General features: G+C 36.0%; 1 protein-coding gene and 1 non-coding gene across 9 annotated transcripts in view; one reads left to right on the top strand and one right to left on the bottom strand.

Moving 5' to 3' along the window:
- Positions 1-17187, bottom strand: part of RANBP17 (RAN binding protein 17) — a 310785-nt gene that overhangs the window by 72972 nt on the left and 220626 nt on the right. For all 8 annotated transcript variants that reach the window (XR_014146975.1, XM_081826302.1, XM_081826303.1 and 5 more), the window contains 4 exons: positions 14510-14583; positions 13376-13456; positions 3427-3490; positions 3226-3334 (listed from right to left, as the gene is read on the bottom strand). Coding sequence is in view for 7 of the 8 variants with exons in the window: in XM_081826302.1 (XP_081682428.1) it covers positions 3226-3334; positions 3427-3490; positions 13376-13456; positions 14510-14583 (328 nt within the window). In the remaining variant the exon portion in view is untranslated. The remainder of the gene's footprint in view (positions 1-3225; positions 3335-3426; positions 3491-13375; positions 13457-14509; positions 14584-17187) is intronic.
- Positions 7212-7314, top strand: LOC115941623 (U6 spliceosomal RNA). The gene has a single exon (XR_004076359.1). It is a non-coding gene; the product is annotated as a U6 spliceosomal RNA (small nuclear RNA).

The raw sequence follows: 17187 nt of genomic DNA, 5'->3' as shown, positions 1-17187 counted from the left end.
AAGTAAACACCAATTAATGTGACACCCAATTTCTTTCCCCTTTTCTAATCACTCCAATGTGCAGGTATGGTTCATACACAACATACTCCGTTTAGTTTGTTGGATTCAATTAGAATATGCTTTATATTTCAGTCCAAGAATTACATCTCATGCTTCACAAGCAGGTTGCTCGGGTGTTTCTTCTATTTGATTTTTGACCAAAAAAAAAAAAAAATCAGTGATACAAGAAGTTCTTCTCTAATTTTTCTTTGAGAAGAATTCTCATTACCTAATATTTTTACTTCTTGCATTTAATACATGGATCTGTGCTTCTTTTGACAACAGCACCATCTCTTTTTTCTTTGTTTCCATGACAATGAATACACAATAGAAAACTATAAAGCCACACATACAGGAACTCTGGCAGCTACGTTCCAGTCAACCTAGTTTGTGAGACAAGGCTTCAAATAATAAAACTGTGTTCAGCAACACTCAACAAATGATCATCTATAAAGTAATAACACTTTGAACAGAGAGCAACAAGCGATTAATTGAGCACAAGAGTGGCCAAGTGTAGCTGATCACTTGTGAAAGTAGTCAGCCACTTGATTTGTTTTGTCTTGGAGAGGTCAATGATCAAAGCTACTCCCAGAAAGAACCTGGAAGGAATTGCTGATTCCAGGAACCATGATGATGGCATCTTGGTTGCAACATACTTATGTGTCATTCATTCACTAAATATTTACTGAGCACCTACAATGTAGCAATATGGAGATTGGTGCTAGAAAACATGAAAAAGGCAAAGTCCATGCCCTGAAGGAGCTCAATGTATTTTGGGGAAGAAGAGCAACTCTGGTTCTTAACAAGAAATAGAAGCTCTGCTAATATATACCACAAATCGTCCCTTGATGCTTGTAATATACATTTAATTATTTCAAAAAGTGAAAACCACTAATAAATAAAGACTTTCTTTTCAAACAATGTTAAAGTTCCATGACTGTAGTTGCCACTGTTTCTAACTTTATCTATACCCAGATTCAATTTCCTTGTACTGAGCACCTACCACGTACCAGGCACTTCCACATAGTCAGTTTCTATTCCTCCCAAGCTATCTAAAACGTATTTGCAACATAGTGGATATTTACCATTTTGAAAAAACCGTGAACTAAAAGAATTTACACTATATATTGTTATGGGTTAAGTAATTCAAAGGAATCTAACCCTGAGAAACCTAGTAAAATCCTTTTTCAGTTATTCAAATTTAGATATTTTACTTGGGCTTCTCATACCTCATAGTTTACATTAAGCGAGACTACGTAAAAGGAGTCTTCAAAGTGGCCGCGTGTAATGCAGGGTCTTTCTGGGCACCGTCATGACTCCCAGCTATCATCACAATGGTAAGTGTGGGCATGCTGTCAATACTGGTAGTGCTGTGCTGTTGTTTAAGCTACCATGGATTTATGGAAGGTTCTTTTGTCTATGATGACTATATGGGAAAGGATCTTGACCCACTCCATTTCCAGGTCCTGAAAATGTGTGTGACATGAACCTATTTCCAGGAAATCTGCTCCACTTAGTTCTCTTTAACTTTGGTCTCCCCACTTCTTTCACTGTCTGACAGGGTCATGTAAGGAGCATTTTTAAGGCTTTAGGAAATAAATTCAGTCTAGACAAAGGTCTAGACAACTCTTCGTTAATGCTTGGACAACTGGGAGGGAAGCAAGAGGGCAAGCTCCTTGAGGGCAGGGGCCTGGATGCCTGGCTGGTTTCTGTCCTGCCCTCAGAGCTCCCAGCACAGTGTGTTCTCTCAGTGATTACTGAGGACAGTGACAAAGAGTCAGGCCGCTCCTCTTCTCTCACTGCAGCAGCCAAGAGGTAATACAGACCAGGGTGCAGTATGCAAAGCTGTCACTCAGATCTCCCACTTGCCTAAGGTAGCAGATGATTGGGTTTTGCATGCCTGGTTTACACTCTTCAAATATTTATAGACAGTTCTCTTTGCCTCAAGCCCTAGTTGTCACTTAGCCAAGTTATACATACATGGTTCTTTTAATCTTTCTTTAGAAATCAATCCCACCAAGCTCCTTAATCATTCTAGATGCATTTCTCTCAACTTTTGGCTGTTTGTCTCTCTGGTAATTTATTCTGTTGAAATGCATGAAAATAATACAGATGTGGAACAGAGGGTGGTTTAGTCACCTTTCTATTACAAGGAGCAATGTCTTTTATGTGCAAAAGAAAATTAACCTTTTTCCTTTTGTATGATCATGCTTTTAAAAAATTCATATTTAAGTTGATGGATCAATCAATACATTGCAAGAGAAAGGATGAAAAAAGTATCATCAGTATTATATTCTCTAAGGATGATATCGTCATTGATTGAACTCTTTCTTGTGTCTATAAACTGATTAATTTAACCTGCAGTATTCAAACATGGGGGGAAAATGGGAACCCAGCATAATATGGTCACCACAAAGAGGCTTAAGTGCCCATCCTCAGGTACTGTCTACCTGTGGATATGTCTAGCTAACTTCAGCTTTTCAATGGAAAAATTTTTAAAGAAGTTATATTTTTTCCCATTATAAAAGTACCCCCTTAAGAAAATTTCCAATAATCAAAAATGAGAAAAAGTCACTACCACAAAACAACATTTAACATTTTTAAAGAATTTCATTTAAGTCTTTTTTGGATGCATTCCCCACCCACACCCCAGGCATGCTCATATCATTTGCACAGTTTAACAGCTAGCTTTTTCACTTAATATTATAAAATGTCATGTATTGCACTGTCTTCAAATCCTGATTTTAATGACGACAGACTACTCCATCAAGTAAGTAGATGTGCTTTAACTTTACAATTCCCTATTGCCGGATATTTACATCATTTCCAGTTTCTCGCTAGATTAAATGTCATTACAAAGAAAATCTTTATGTGTAAAGCTTTTCTCTATTGAAGACTACTCCTAGATTCATAGCAGTAAAATTTATGGATCAAAGGATACCCAGAAAACAAATCCTGAGGCAAAGAATTAATGCAGGTTCTATTCGAAGTGAAAAATACCACTTTAAGTACAAAGATTTGTCTTTTGGCTCTGATTCCCAAATCATAGGGAGTTGCAGAAAACTGTCAAAGAGGGCAAATTCTAGTAACTTAAATATGGTACTCACTAGTAGTCTGCTCCTTTAACTGCTCAAGTATATTGCTGAACCCTTATTAATCAAGTTAAGAATCAATTCTTCACCTTACCTAGATCTACCATCAGAAGGCGAGTGAGGGCGGTGTAGAAAGTGGTTCGGCACCTGAAGTCATTGAGACTGTAACTGTCACTGATTCCAAGGAAGGGAAAATGTTCACTCTAATGAAAGCAGAAGAGCATCCAAAGTTACTAACGCTTTACCTAAGCTATCCAGAAAATTCTAGTCATGAATGAAAAGAAGTAAGACTTACTGTGTGGTTTTTTAGCATGAATTTCACGGCATCTATCTTCACAAGTTTTTTTAAAAGGATATAGGTAAAAGAAGTTAAGGAATCTGGAGAAATATAATTGTTTTATCAATAGATAATAAATCACAAAATAACCCTGAACTGTAATGGCATCAATTTCTATTTATGAAGAATCGATATTATTTCTAAAGAGTATTCCTACAGAAGTGTCTTTCATTCTGTTAAGAATGATAATCCATTATTAACCAGTGCAATTACTTTTCCTATCTTATACATATTCTAGTTATGGAAAGGAAAAATGAATTTTATAATTAAGACAAAAACTTCTTTACTATTAAAGCCTTGATAGTAGAAAATTAAAACTGACCCTTTTTACATTTTGGATATAACTCGAGCACTTCTTTTCACTTAATATTATTTCATAAAAAATAATTATAAAAGACTCATAATAGAGTATCCAGAAAGAGAAAATTATTCAATTCTAAGAAACAATGAGCCCAGTTAGTAGAAATCTAAGGAAATTCTGCTTTAGATGAAGAAGATCAGAATACAGTTAGAAAGACGTAGCCGACTGCATGTCATCAAGTGTTGAAGGACAGGTTTAAATGACCTAATATTTCTCAAGTACCTACTAGGTTTAAGACATTTCATATTTGTTCATTCACCTAATCTTCACAATTACCCTGTTAAATACTATTTTTTTCTAATCCATAGATTAAAAAACCGAGTTCAGAGAAATTAAGTTACTTACCCAAGATTACACAGCTATGGACTGACAGTGTTGAGATTTGAACTGAGGTTTGACTACAGAGGCCATGTTCTTTGTATGTACCACATTATCACCTGAACAGTTCAATTCAGAATGAGAATAAAGTTGAGAAATCATAAACATTAGCACAAGACCTAAATAATTTCTCGTTAATGCTGCCACCAAAGAAGGGCTGATGTGTTGCTAAGAACATCTATTGAGTATACAAACACCCTCTTCTCTTACTTAGTCATTCAGGTGTCGGTGTAAAAGATCAGGAAAAAACATTGAACACGAGTCAGAAAAGCTGGGCTTTTGGCTTGACTACACCATTCAATCAGCTGGATGAGTCTGAGTGCCATACTCAGCTACTCTGGGCCTTAGTTTCCCTCTCCAACAAATGAGGGTGATACCCAAGCTACAGGATTGTTGTGAGGATCAGATGAGGCAAATGTCTTTGCCAATTATAAGTCAGGGAGGAAGACACAAAGATGCAGAGAATTAACATGTACAGAATGTTTGCTACTTGCAGGGTTAATTCTCACAAGCCCAAGGGATAGGCAGTATCACTTCTGTTTTTCTGATGAGGAAACAAATTCAAAAAAATTCAATAAAACTTTCCAAAAGACAAGCAGTAAAATTCAGATTCAAGTCCCTCTGACTCTAAAGCAACAATTCCAGTTGCATGTTAAGCATGTGTATTTGGCTCACCCCCATATTAAGACTGTAAGCTTTCTAAGGGCAGGGGCCACACCAATGCATTTTCCTCAGTGCACTGCTCTCAGTGGGTGCTCATGCACTGTGTTTTTCTGGCAGGCTGAAGGGGAACAAGATCAGGGCTGGTAGGCGGGAGGTCTTTCCCTGTGTACAAAGATGAGATTTGATGATTTTTTTCCCCCAGTATAAATCACTGAGCAGAAGAACTGCCACTCAATCTTCACTCATTTACACAGGGGTGGGGATCAATAAACTAAGAAATATCTTAAGTAATTACCAAATACAATTCTCTTGGAATTGCAAAGTTAAAAGTGACAGCGTCTATGGGTAATAAGAATGCTGCCATTAATAGGAGTCTTCCTGTCAGTGCTACTAATAAACAGCAAGTCATGTTTTGACAATAGAATATTTATGGTAGCAATAAACAGAACATTCATAGGAAGAATCTCATCTGCCAAAGACACATTTTCTGTAGAACTGCATCTGTGCACTTTGTATCAAGGCCAGCCTCACTGCCTTTTAATTACATTCTAAAGCAAAAAAAAAAAAAAAAAGATTAAGAATAAATTTTTACTTTTTTCAATAAAGAAAAAAATAAGAATTCATCTGATTATTTATATCCCCTTATAGGAATGCAACTCAAAGCTATCACGGCCCTTAAGAGAGTTTGTAATGTTTTTTTTAAAAAGGCAAATGGATACATCATCTTTATGATCTTTTTACTTTCCTCTTGTTCTTCTCTAAGAGCCTCGGATTCTCAGAAGACGCACCATTTCCGTTGGGTGGCAGCATTTTAGTTGCATGGCAGGACTAGGTTAGATTTCAGAGGCTTGTCTGGAACAGCTCCTTACAGTGAACATGGTAATGGTGGCTAACATAACAGCACCAGTAGCAGGAGCCTAGAGTAGTGAGTAAGAGAATTTAGTAAAGGTCACTCTTGGAACACGTAAATGGTAGGGCTAAGATTCAAATCCACATCTATCTGACTCTACACTATAAGCTCTTTTCACTAGGGTACATCATATCCATTTGATTTTGAAGAGGCCAGTGATTTTACAGAGATCACTAGTTTTTTTGAAACATTAAGAGAAACTGGAACTGGGTCCCAGAAAAGACAGGGAAACTGTTCTTTTAGGCTCATTAATGAGGCTTCACCACACCCAGGACAGAGCAAACTCCATAGCCTGGCTGATGTTAACGCACTAAACAAAATTCCTAGGAAATTCCTGTTTGTATCCATGTGATTATGAAAACACCGAGGAAGGTGAACACGGTCTTATTGATAGCTAACATGACAAATGAAGAAAGGAAAGGAAAAGTCAAGACAAATGGTGTATCTTACAGATGGAAAATTTTGAAAATTTGTACCTTTGAAGGGGAAAACCAAATTGAGAATGAACTGGTTTCTTCAGTTACAGGAGTACTACACACTTCAGTAGCTGATGGGCATATAGCAGGACCAAGTATGACTTCAATTCATGGTATCTAGCCTTTACTGAGTACCTACAACATTTCATCAAACCTAAAATGCCACTGGTTATAATAGACATCATTACTGTATGTGCTAAGAAAGGTGTTTTAAAATACCATCAATTGTGGTATTTATGTATATCTTATTTACAGAAGTGTTAAAATGTGAAGCAATTTCTGTTGTAGAATCAAAAGGAGTGGTATATTAGGCATATGATATCCACTAAGCACCAGACGTAGATGATACAGTGATCTAGGCAATTATTTAAAAACCATACATGTTTACAAATAGTTTTTGCAGACAGAATTAGATCCTGATGATAGAAGAAAGTTCATAGATAAGAAAATGATGTGTTGGAAATTACTATAGGCGGATGATAGGTACAAAGTACAATGACTGAAATATTAGTGTCATTATTTCAAAATTGAGATTACGTTTATAAACCCCACTAACCTAAAAACATCCAAATACGCCTAACCAAAATGAAGCATCTTAAGGAATACTAATAATTACTTATAAGGAATACGAGTTAAGGCTTTGTCAATTAACAAAAGGGGTACCATGAATTCAAATGCCCACTATGTGAAATTTTGAAACAAGAGAAGAGGGGGAAAAAAAAGACTCCTAATCTCTAATAACTTACAAAGTAATAGAAAGGACTAGCCAATACTAAGCTATATGATAGTCATCCTCAGATATATAGATAAGAACTAGGTGTACAGGAACATTAAGAAAAATAAAGATGAGAGGAAGGAAAATGAAAGGAATTAATATTCCGTGAGCACCTCCTATGTGATGGGGTCAGAAGTACCAGGCGCCTTATTTTATGAGATAAACAGATGTATTGTCACAGTGCTGCGGCTTCGGCAGCACATATACGAAACCTGGAATGATACAGAGAAGGTTAGCGTGGCTGCTGGGCAAAGATGTGTTGTTACATATTTATTATTTTATTTAATCCTTACAAAATCCCAAGAGACAGATAATATTCCCTTTCTACAGATGAAGTAACTGAGCCTCTGAGAAACTAAATGATTTGTTTATGTTCTTTCAGTTAATACCATGACAAAGGATCATAACTGCGTTAGTACGGCTTCACTAAGTCTTTAGCAAGACCCCAAAATTTAAAAGAGACCTAACTGAGTTGCAATGGATCAAATGAAAAGAATAGCATATGTGGTGATTCAGTGAGAGACAATGAAGGGTGTCAAGGGGAAGGTAAAATAAATTTCCCTGGCCTGGGCATAAAGTACAAATTGTGGTTGAGTGGTGGATCAGGAAATTAGTTATGAGAACTCAATAAGTCAAGTACTGTTACAGGACTCAAGTTCTAATCAATAATTTTACTTTGACCCGAGAAGCAAGTGGAAGCGATTCTGGGCTTTTGGGAAGAGAAATGATCAGATCACAATAATACTCGAGGAAGGTAATCTTGTGAAGCAAGAATCTAAAGAACTGGGTGAAGGTTTGAATAAGTGGGTAGAGAGGATTCTCACACTTGATTCTAGTCTAAAAACAAATGGAGCAGATAAATTATGGGATGACTTTTCCATGGATAATAGAGACAGAAAACAAAGAAATAAACCAACATTTCTTTTGATGAGAAATGTTAATAGAAGTACGCCTGAGGGATGGATATATGCTGAAACTAGTTTTATTTAACATTCTCAAAACCATCTGGAGATGGTGGTATTCACTGAAATAAAGCAATACATTTAATTGTTTCACAAAAGCAGAATTACTACTGGTTATTACTAAGTATTTGCTGTAACAGACATACCCAATTGTACTTCCATCCTTCACCCTTATTTCATTCTACACCTTGGTTTCATCTCTCACCCCCTACTCTTTCCTGACCCCCACCTAATTCAGGATTTACACCCCAGTGGTGGGAAGATTAGTGAGAGGGTAAGGAGGTCTGGCTTGCACATTACTTGTATACTTAATGGTTTCTATATAAGCTATATCTAAATGACCCTAAAAAGAGCTCCCTCAAAACTACCATATCAAAGTATCACATACCCACATTATTTTTAATGCACAGACTTTCAGACAATTAGCATATAATTTATTTGAGTTAAATTTTAAAAAGAAAAAGAAACTATGTTACTAAAACAACAGACTTTGGGCTCTTAGGAAAAATATGTGAAAGGAGGTCTGGAATTAGGATCAATCCTGTTAGAATTTAAAATCTGTGAGGGCAGAGTCTGTGTCTCATTTGTCTTTTTGCTCTGTACTTAGAAAATGCTTAATTAATATTTGCTGACTTGAAAGAGGCCAGTACTATAAAGTAAATTATTAGGATGAATATGGAATTAAATTATTTTACTCTTAGTGTTAAATCTAAAAGGATGCAGTTCTGGGTATTGCACTAACACAACAACAAAAAACAAGCATGAAAAGACAAATGAAACTGGAAGGGGTTTGGGGTTGAAAAAAGAAAAGCATCACGGTGACCAAGCAGCCTGAACAGGAAGCAGACTCTTTGGCTTGTAAAAATGAGAACAATTGAGAGAAGCTACTGACAGATAAATAGATTAATGATGCATGTGGGTAGGAATTATATTCACCAAATCCTGGTGTACAGGAACTAAGGAGATAGTCTCAAAGTCTTAGAGGGCTAGTGTGAAGCCAAATGGAGGGAACTATTTCTTTAACCAAGAACTTGAGCCAGCTTCATAGATGTCCATGCTATGCCTTGCACAGGGTTCTTCTATGCTTAGAAGGGCCTGTGCTTGCTTCAATGCTGTGCTGTTGAGGTCTTGAATTTTTTTTTTTAAGATTTTATTTATTTATTTGAGAAAGAGAGTTTGAGAGAACATGAGTGGGGGGAGGGGCAGAGGGAGAAGCAGACTCCCTGTGGAGCACGGAGCCCGACGCGGGACTCAATCCCAGGACCCTGGGATCATGATCTGAGCTGAAGGTAGACGCTTAACAGACTGAGCCACCTAGGCGCCCTTGAATTTTTTTTTTTAAGATTTTATTTTTAAATAATCTCTACACCCAACAAAGGGCTCGAACTTACAACCCTGAGATCAAGAGTCACATGCTCCACTGACTGAGCCAGTCAGGTGCCCTGATAGTCTTGATAACTTATGAACAAGACACCCCCCATTTTCATTTTGTGCGTGGCCCTGAGAATTATATAGGTGGTCTTGCAATAACATGGAGAAGTTATTCATCCTAAGAACTGTAGTTAACAGTCGCAACAGGGTAAAATGAGTTTGGACAAATTCACGAATTAGTGCAGAATCTGGTTTGGGGTCTGTTCTTAAAAAGCTAAAGATATTCTGGGTTTTCTTGAAGATGATGTAGTAAGGGCAACTACCAACAGAGGGCCTAACAGAAAATGAAATTTCCTTTCTCATTATTATCTACCTGAAACCCAAAGTGAGACATGGTGTTGCTGTAAATTTGAGTAAACAATGAATTTAAGTAGAAATTCTGATCAATTACTTTTCAAGGGAAAAAAACCCTTGAAATAATGATTAATAAACAAACAGAATTTTTGATTAAATGTAACACTTTTCTCTCTCTTTCTCAACACTTAAAATAAGTTTATTTGGTTGCTTTGTACGACCCTTCTCTCCCCAGTTTCCCCAGCAGCTTCCCTGTTCCATCACTTAAACAGTATCACCCCTTTCCCAGTTAGACAGAACTAGACAGAAACCCCCTTCCCAGTTAGACAAAAACTGGAAAGTATTTGAAAGAGGGAAAAGGATCCACAAGTATTAAACCTGGATGTGGAGGGCTGCCCAGGACAGAGCCATTTCAACTCTGTTCATGTTAGATAAAGCTATTTAGAATCTGGAATTCTTGAAATTTAGTCTTGGAAATTTGAAGAGTTTATTAAAAAGTTACTCAGATGTATCTGCTAAATGTATTACATATGCCCCATGTAATGAATCTGATGGGAAAACAAATTTTCCCTCAAAAAGGCCACTGGATTTTAAAATTACAATAGTCTTACCAACTTGGAAAGCTTCAAACCTTGGGGTAAAATGCAAAAATGTGAAATCTGGGGACTTGGGGCGCCTGGGTGGCTCAGTCGTTAAGCGTCTGCCTTCGGCTCAGGTCATGATCCCGGGGTCCTGGGATCGAGCCCCACATTGGGCTCCCTGCTCATCGGGAAGCCTGCTTCTCCCTCTCCCACTCCCCCTTCTTGTGTTCCCTCTCTCACTGTCTCTCTGTCAAATAAATAAATAAAATCTTTAAAAAAAAATAAAACAAAATCTGGGGACTTAATGTAATGGCCTCGTCACACACATTATGATTTAGAGGAACTACACTATCTCCAAAAATGTCAAGTCTGCATTTCCCTAGTGAAGACAAAGTCCTATAGAGAGGTACCTGATTTTCTTATTTGGGATATCCAGTCCTATTTCCCAATTATCTTAAAGAGCACAGTTTGGCCCCTAAGCCACCAGCATCACCAGAAACTTCCTGAAAATGCAAATTCTCAGGCCTCAGTCTTACACCTCCTAAAACATCAGCTCTGGGGGTGAGGTCCAGCAATCTGTATTCTAACAAGCCCTCTAATGATTCTGATCATCACTAAAGTTTAAGACTACTATCTTAAGGCAAGTAAACATGAGACTTTTCAGCACTTCCTAAAAATGAGGATCTTTTGTGATTTCAATTTCCAAATCAGTGGTCAGATACAAGAATACCAAAGTTCACAGACTGGCTTTGAGAACCATAAACAAACACTGAGTAGGATTCACTCTGAAGAAGATAAAAACAGAAAAAATGAAAAGTATCTGAAGACATGCATTAGAAAGTATTCAGGAACATTTAAAAACTTTGTAGTAAGACGCTTTTCAGTTATTCCTTACTAATATTTTAAATACAAATACTTTGAATATTAATATATAAACAGATTTCCATTAATAGAGGCCAGTTGGTGATGATTTTTATCTTGCATAACTGTTTCTACTGCTGAAGAGTGCCATCTTATTTTTAACACAGATATAATGTATTGCTTTAAAATCAGGATTTAAAAACACATTATAATAAGGAAATCGATTGGAAACAACAAAACATGCATTAGGTAACCAGCAACTGCACTGAAATAGACATACCACTCACATATTCCATTATGTAAATGAATTCAAAGATATTTCATGACTGATCAGCTAGGAGGGACATAATGATTTATAATTCAAATAACTGAGCACTGAAATCAAATTGAACTAATATATATTTCTAAATATGGAAACCTGAAATAATTGTTAAAAAATATAAATCAATGTACCCAAGTTGAAATCATTCGTATCCCTTGGTTTAAATGTATAGCTTTTAAGTTTTATCTAGTAAGTTTTCTGAAAATATGATTTTTTATTAACGTCAAAAAGAAGTGTTCAAAAGCAATAAACACCTTATGAAACAAACGGTTATAATTTTAGGATTAAAGAATATATAAGAGATATAAGGTGATAGGAAAAGGACCTTACTTAAATAGAGGATAGAAATAAATTAGGCATTATGCAAATTATTCCAAAAAGAATACAAATTGAATTAATTTTATATTAGATTTCAATTCCAACCTAAAAAATAGGGTAAATCTAAACAATAGATACATGCTATAAAATAACACCGGCTTCATTCCAGATAATATGCTCTCAAAGTAATTCACTGTGAAAAGGCCAGAGTTTGCAAGACTAGGAAGTACTTATAAACCACTTCGTATGTTAGAAATGAAGAGTATTTCAGCATTATTATTAAAAAAAAATACAGGTTGAGTTTTTTTTTAATAAGAAAAAATACATATCTTAAAAAGCCAAACTGACCACTGGAATTGGGTTGTACATCACTTTCCAGTAAAAAGGAAAAACAGCCTGGACAGGTGTAATTTATCATTTTTCTGATTTAATATCAAAGAAATATATTAAAATAATAAAAAGAATCCTGAAATCCTCAAAATTTGTAGTGATAAATAGCCCTCCCTGTCTTTATTACATTATACCTACTAACAGAAATATTGCATGGTGGATTTTGCCAGACAAGGACGATTATTTTCCAATAAAAAGTTGCATATTAAATTCCAGCACAAAAGTGGGTGTCTAATACTTTGGAAATCTTTTATGGTTTCCCAAGGAACACAATTTTAAACTTAACTAATACAAACATATTCCTGCAGTAAACCTACATTAAACATTTCCATCTAATGCCACCGATTTTCAGAATGCTGTCCTCATATTTAAATATCAGCTAATCTTGGTGGTTAACTAAACCAACACTTATTTTTCATAACTCCTATATATTTGATAGCTAACATATAAAAGACAATCTACATGCTTCTCTCTCATTGGTAGAAACAGGACAATAGTATTAGCTATAATATAATAAGAAAGGATGATTCTGGTTTTAGATTTAAAAAATCTGCTGAAGAGAGAAACCCAAATATTTAATGCATAATGGGAAATCTTATTTTAGAGTAAATAAGCTGTTGATTTGGTGGTGGCAATAATCCAAGAAGTGGTAAAAAACTTATAAAATTTTCTTCCTATTACTCCTTTGTGCCTCTTAACTAATCAAAATAATACTCTTTTCAATTGAAGAATACTGAAGCTATAGTATTTACCCTCAGGAATTCAATTTTTAGAAGGTAATATTTTTAGAACATCTTGACCTTCTTCAAATTAGTTACATGCTTTCTTTTAAAACAAGAACTCCCTGACAATTAAGAAAAATCACAGACTAAAACACATGTGGTTGCATACTTTCTTCTGTATCCATTTATTAAACTGGATGGATATAAACATAACTTTAACTAGTTAGGAATCTATATATCCATATAAATTCAATTGTGATTCTGGATAAATGTTCATAGTTGGTAGCTAATATAAATCTTTCAAAAACATACTTTGCAGATAAGGCTAAATGAAAGGTTTTGTTTTTTTTTTTTTTTAATTAAAAACAATTACAAACATTATGAACAAGGAAAATACCTGGCCAACAGAATGCACGTGTTAGGGTGTTTCTATACATTACTAGATATACAGTAAAAAGGATATCCAACAGAAAGATCATTTAGGAACTGAAGAGTCCTTGAAATCACGGGCTCGCATCTTCCCCAGTATTTAAGATTTGTAACACTAAATATGAAAAAAAAATGGTTTTAATTGTAAGTAAGGTATTTGCTTGTATAGAGAGAACATGGAAATACACATATATTTACGTAAGTTAGGTCACCTAAGTCAGAAATATCTCACAAAATTGAAAAACAGGTTTAAATACCACGGGCACATTTTCTATTCTATTCTTTTTAATGGCATAATCAAAATTATATCCAATCAATGTATAATGAACATTGTTCTCCAAATGGTATATAATTCTCTAAATTTAGTTTCATAAATTAAAAAATTGCCTGTTTCACTGAAGAAACATCAAGTTTTTGTCTAAAATAAACATATTAGGGAATGACAGCAAGAGTTACAAAGGAAGTCAAATAGAGGCTCACAGTTATGACCAAGAAATGAACCATCAAACTTGTGGCTCCAAAGCTCACTTCTTATGATCATGACTGTTTATGTAGCTTTGTTCTCTGCAAGCAACACAGTACTATCTACCTGTTACACAGATAAAAGTGGGTTGCCAAATGGAGGCATACAAATTCAGGCTAAATGTACAAAATTATGTCCATGATTAGAAACTAGTTTATTCTGCTAACAGATTAAAAAGGATGATTTAAGGCAAGTTTCCATGAGTATGTCTCCGATAGCCATAGGTTTCCGCTGGAATCAATGAATGCCCTATCTTAAGGCAATCAGACCTCTCCCAATGATTCCAGTTTGCAATAATCTCTTCAGCTGGTCTTTGAAATTGGGTATTTTCGTTCTAATTAAAAACAAAAATGCTGCCCAACTGACCTGAAGAATCAAAGTCTGTAAACGTTTTAAAACCCATGTTTTGATGTTGCATATTGCAGTTGTATGGGTACCTTGACAGATAAGAATGCCTTTTGGATTGTGAATTTTAAATATGTGAAATTAAGTTTCAATTAAGAACAATGCTACCATTCTAAGAATTATAGCATAATTTAAAAAGGTCTTTTATTAAAAAACTAAAATTATTAAGAGATTTAAACACAGTAAAAATATCTATTACATTCAAAGCAACAACAACGAAAGAAAAATCAAAGAACTCACATTTTCGTCATGAATGTTTCTAGAACATGGTTGTCATCTGTTATTCCTAAAACTTCTGACATACGGGCATATACCTGGATGAAAACATTTTAACTGTTAAAAGCTTTATCATTAACATATATTTTCAAAAGACTATTCAAATTGAACAAATGTAAGATTTAAAGCATTGTCGCATCCACACTGAAGAAGGGAGTACGTAGGGAGAGCAAATGAAGGATTTTTGTAAAAAAGTCTAATTTAATAATTTACTCTCTTTTTCTTCCAGGAAGTACCTCTCTTATTTTTTGAAATACACACCCACACTCACGTAGTTGTTTTGTTCCCAGAACACCACATAATTTTTTTTCTCAAAGTGGTAAACCACCCCCTTTCTCAAAGACGGGCATATGTATATAAAGGGCTAAAAAATGAAGTGTCTCAATAAAATGCTCCGGCATTTAAAAAATTTCTATCTATTCCAGATATCAGCAAACCATCAAATAATTCAGGATTATGTTAGTCAGTTATAAAAATAAGGATTTCAAAAGTAAGAGGAAATTAAAGAATTTATAGACATTCTCCTCAAAAATCTCTCAATTAAGTTCCCCCAAATACAGAGATACGTCTTACTTTCCATGCTGAAACTGAAATCCCAGGCTCAGAGATTCTCTGCTGAATACATCAGGGCCTGGGAATCCACTAAGCTTCCAATTAGGGAGTGTTGGTTGCAGACTTTGGGGTGCAACATTTCAGTCCCAACCCAAGCCACATTGAGCTTATAAACACATATCCCACTTCAACTGGGAAAATGCCACCAGCAGCCAATGGAATATTCCCTAATAGCCTGGCAAAGCTGAGAGGTGGGTTGACACCTCCATACTCCCTGATGCTCTGGTGTGATTCCAGGTTATCCCTGCCAGACACCAGCTGTATGGGATTTTTCGTCTGTGATTTGATCCCCTGTGATTGTGTTTTCTCACTTTCTCCTGATCTGCCTATTTCCTAGGGTATGGTATGGCAACTTAGCTTTCACTCCCTATGCCTTTTGCTTTTCACACGTAAACACCAGCTTGGTATTCTGCCATAGGTCATGAAGGTGAGATAAAAATCACAGGGCACCACAAATCACCCAGAATTATAGGGCTATACAGGGGAGGGAGGCTGTTCATTGCAGAGATTTCATATCTGGATTTTAAACACTATTTAAAGTAGAAGCTCATGTGCTGGGCTTTCAACCTAAGTCCTATAACCAGAAGCTGCTCAGGCAGTAGTGAATCAGTGGGAGAGAGAGAGGGAAAGGAAGGGGCAAGTGGAGAGGGCAAAAGAAGGAAAGAAGGGGCAGAAAGGTGGAGGGGAAAAGCTGGGGGAGAGAGAAAGGAAGATTGAGATTCACATTCCTGTTGCAACTCTTCTGCTAATTTCTGAGCCCTACAGAAAAGCATTTCAATTACTGTATCTATGGCTTTGCTCATGAGAGTAGGCCTTCATCGCTCATTAGATTGAAGCTATCACTCTGTTAGTAAGATGTTTAGGGGGATGAGTTACCACCAATCCTCAATGATCAGAAATCTTTAAGCACATAGAAGGCTCAAAGGAAGACTGGTATGTAGAAAGGGAAGTTTCCCTTATCTCAGCATAACCCGAAACCTCTCTCATGGATGGGAGTAAATTGGGCCCTTGGAAACTCTGATATTGATATGATTCATGGTACATGAGGCCCTTTACAACTTGGCCCCAACATACCTCATCTCCATCTGAAGCCACAGTGAAATACTGATGGACCAACTGAGGCTTCTCACAAAATTTCAGATTTCTAGGAGTTCATGTACTGTTCATTCTGCCCGAATCATTTTGCCTTCATTCTCTCCCCTTGATTCTCATTCAAAAGTCATCTCCTCGGAAGCCTTTTCTGCCTTCCCAGGAAGAATGAGTTGCACTCTCCTTTATGTTCCGACAGTGTCTGGTCTATCCCTCTCTCACAGTATTTTTCACACTGCAATTGTCTGGGTGTCCATCTCCCCCACCACACTGTACTGTATTTTTGTAAAACAAAAGTTTACATTTTCAAGGCTTTAGAAATGCTATTTTTTTATGGCATAGCTCAGAATTAATCTAATTTTGATTTTACCCAAGCCACATTGAATCATAAAAATATAATAACTAAAATGTGATTTTAAACATTCAAGACATTTTAACATTTAAAAAATATCTTTTTTAAATTGGTAGTTCTTACAAGGAAGTCTTCTGTGGTGTCCCTGGCTTCAAGAAAGGAGGAAGCTAGGCAGGCAGGTTTGTTGTGCTCTGCTGTCAAAACAGTTTCTCAGAGCACCAGATTTGACCCAATAAGATACTAGAAAAAACAGTCAACATTGACACATGGCAGGGCTTTAATCCACAATTATCCTTGTAACTTGCACCATTCCTTTTATCATCCATTAGCTTTGATTCCCATTATCCCATCTAGAACTGTGTCAACGTTTTTGTCCCAAGGGATTTCTCTCCACTACTAGGATCTGACAGTCAAGCTTGAGTACTAAACAGGATCATTACCTCTTAAATCCACTTATCTGATCTACTGAATAGTAAATTGAAAAGCTCATTAAGAGCAACAATCTGATTTGTTTTCACGTGTGACAGGGTCATTTAAAATCAATGTATGATTACTGCATTTCTTTTAAAAGACTGTCTCACATTTTCCA

Source organism: Leptonychotes weddellii, chromosome 7 (genome assembly GCF_054177405.1).
Source record: "Leptonychotes weddellii isolate Sample4059 chromosome 7, ASM5417740v2, whole genome shotgun sequence".
Lineage (NCBI taxonomy): Eukaryota > Metazoa > Chordata > Mammalia > Carnivora > Phocidae > Leptonychotes > Leptonychotes weddellii.
The sequence above is the reverse complement of the archived record's forward strand: the minus strand, read 5'-3'. Positions and strand labels throughout refer to the sequence as shown.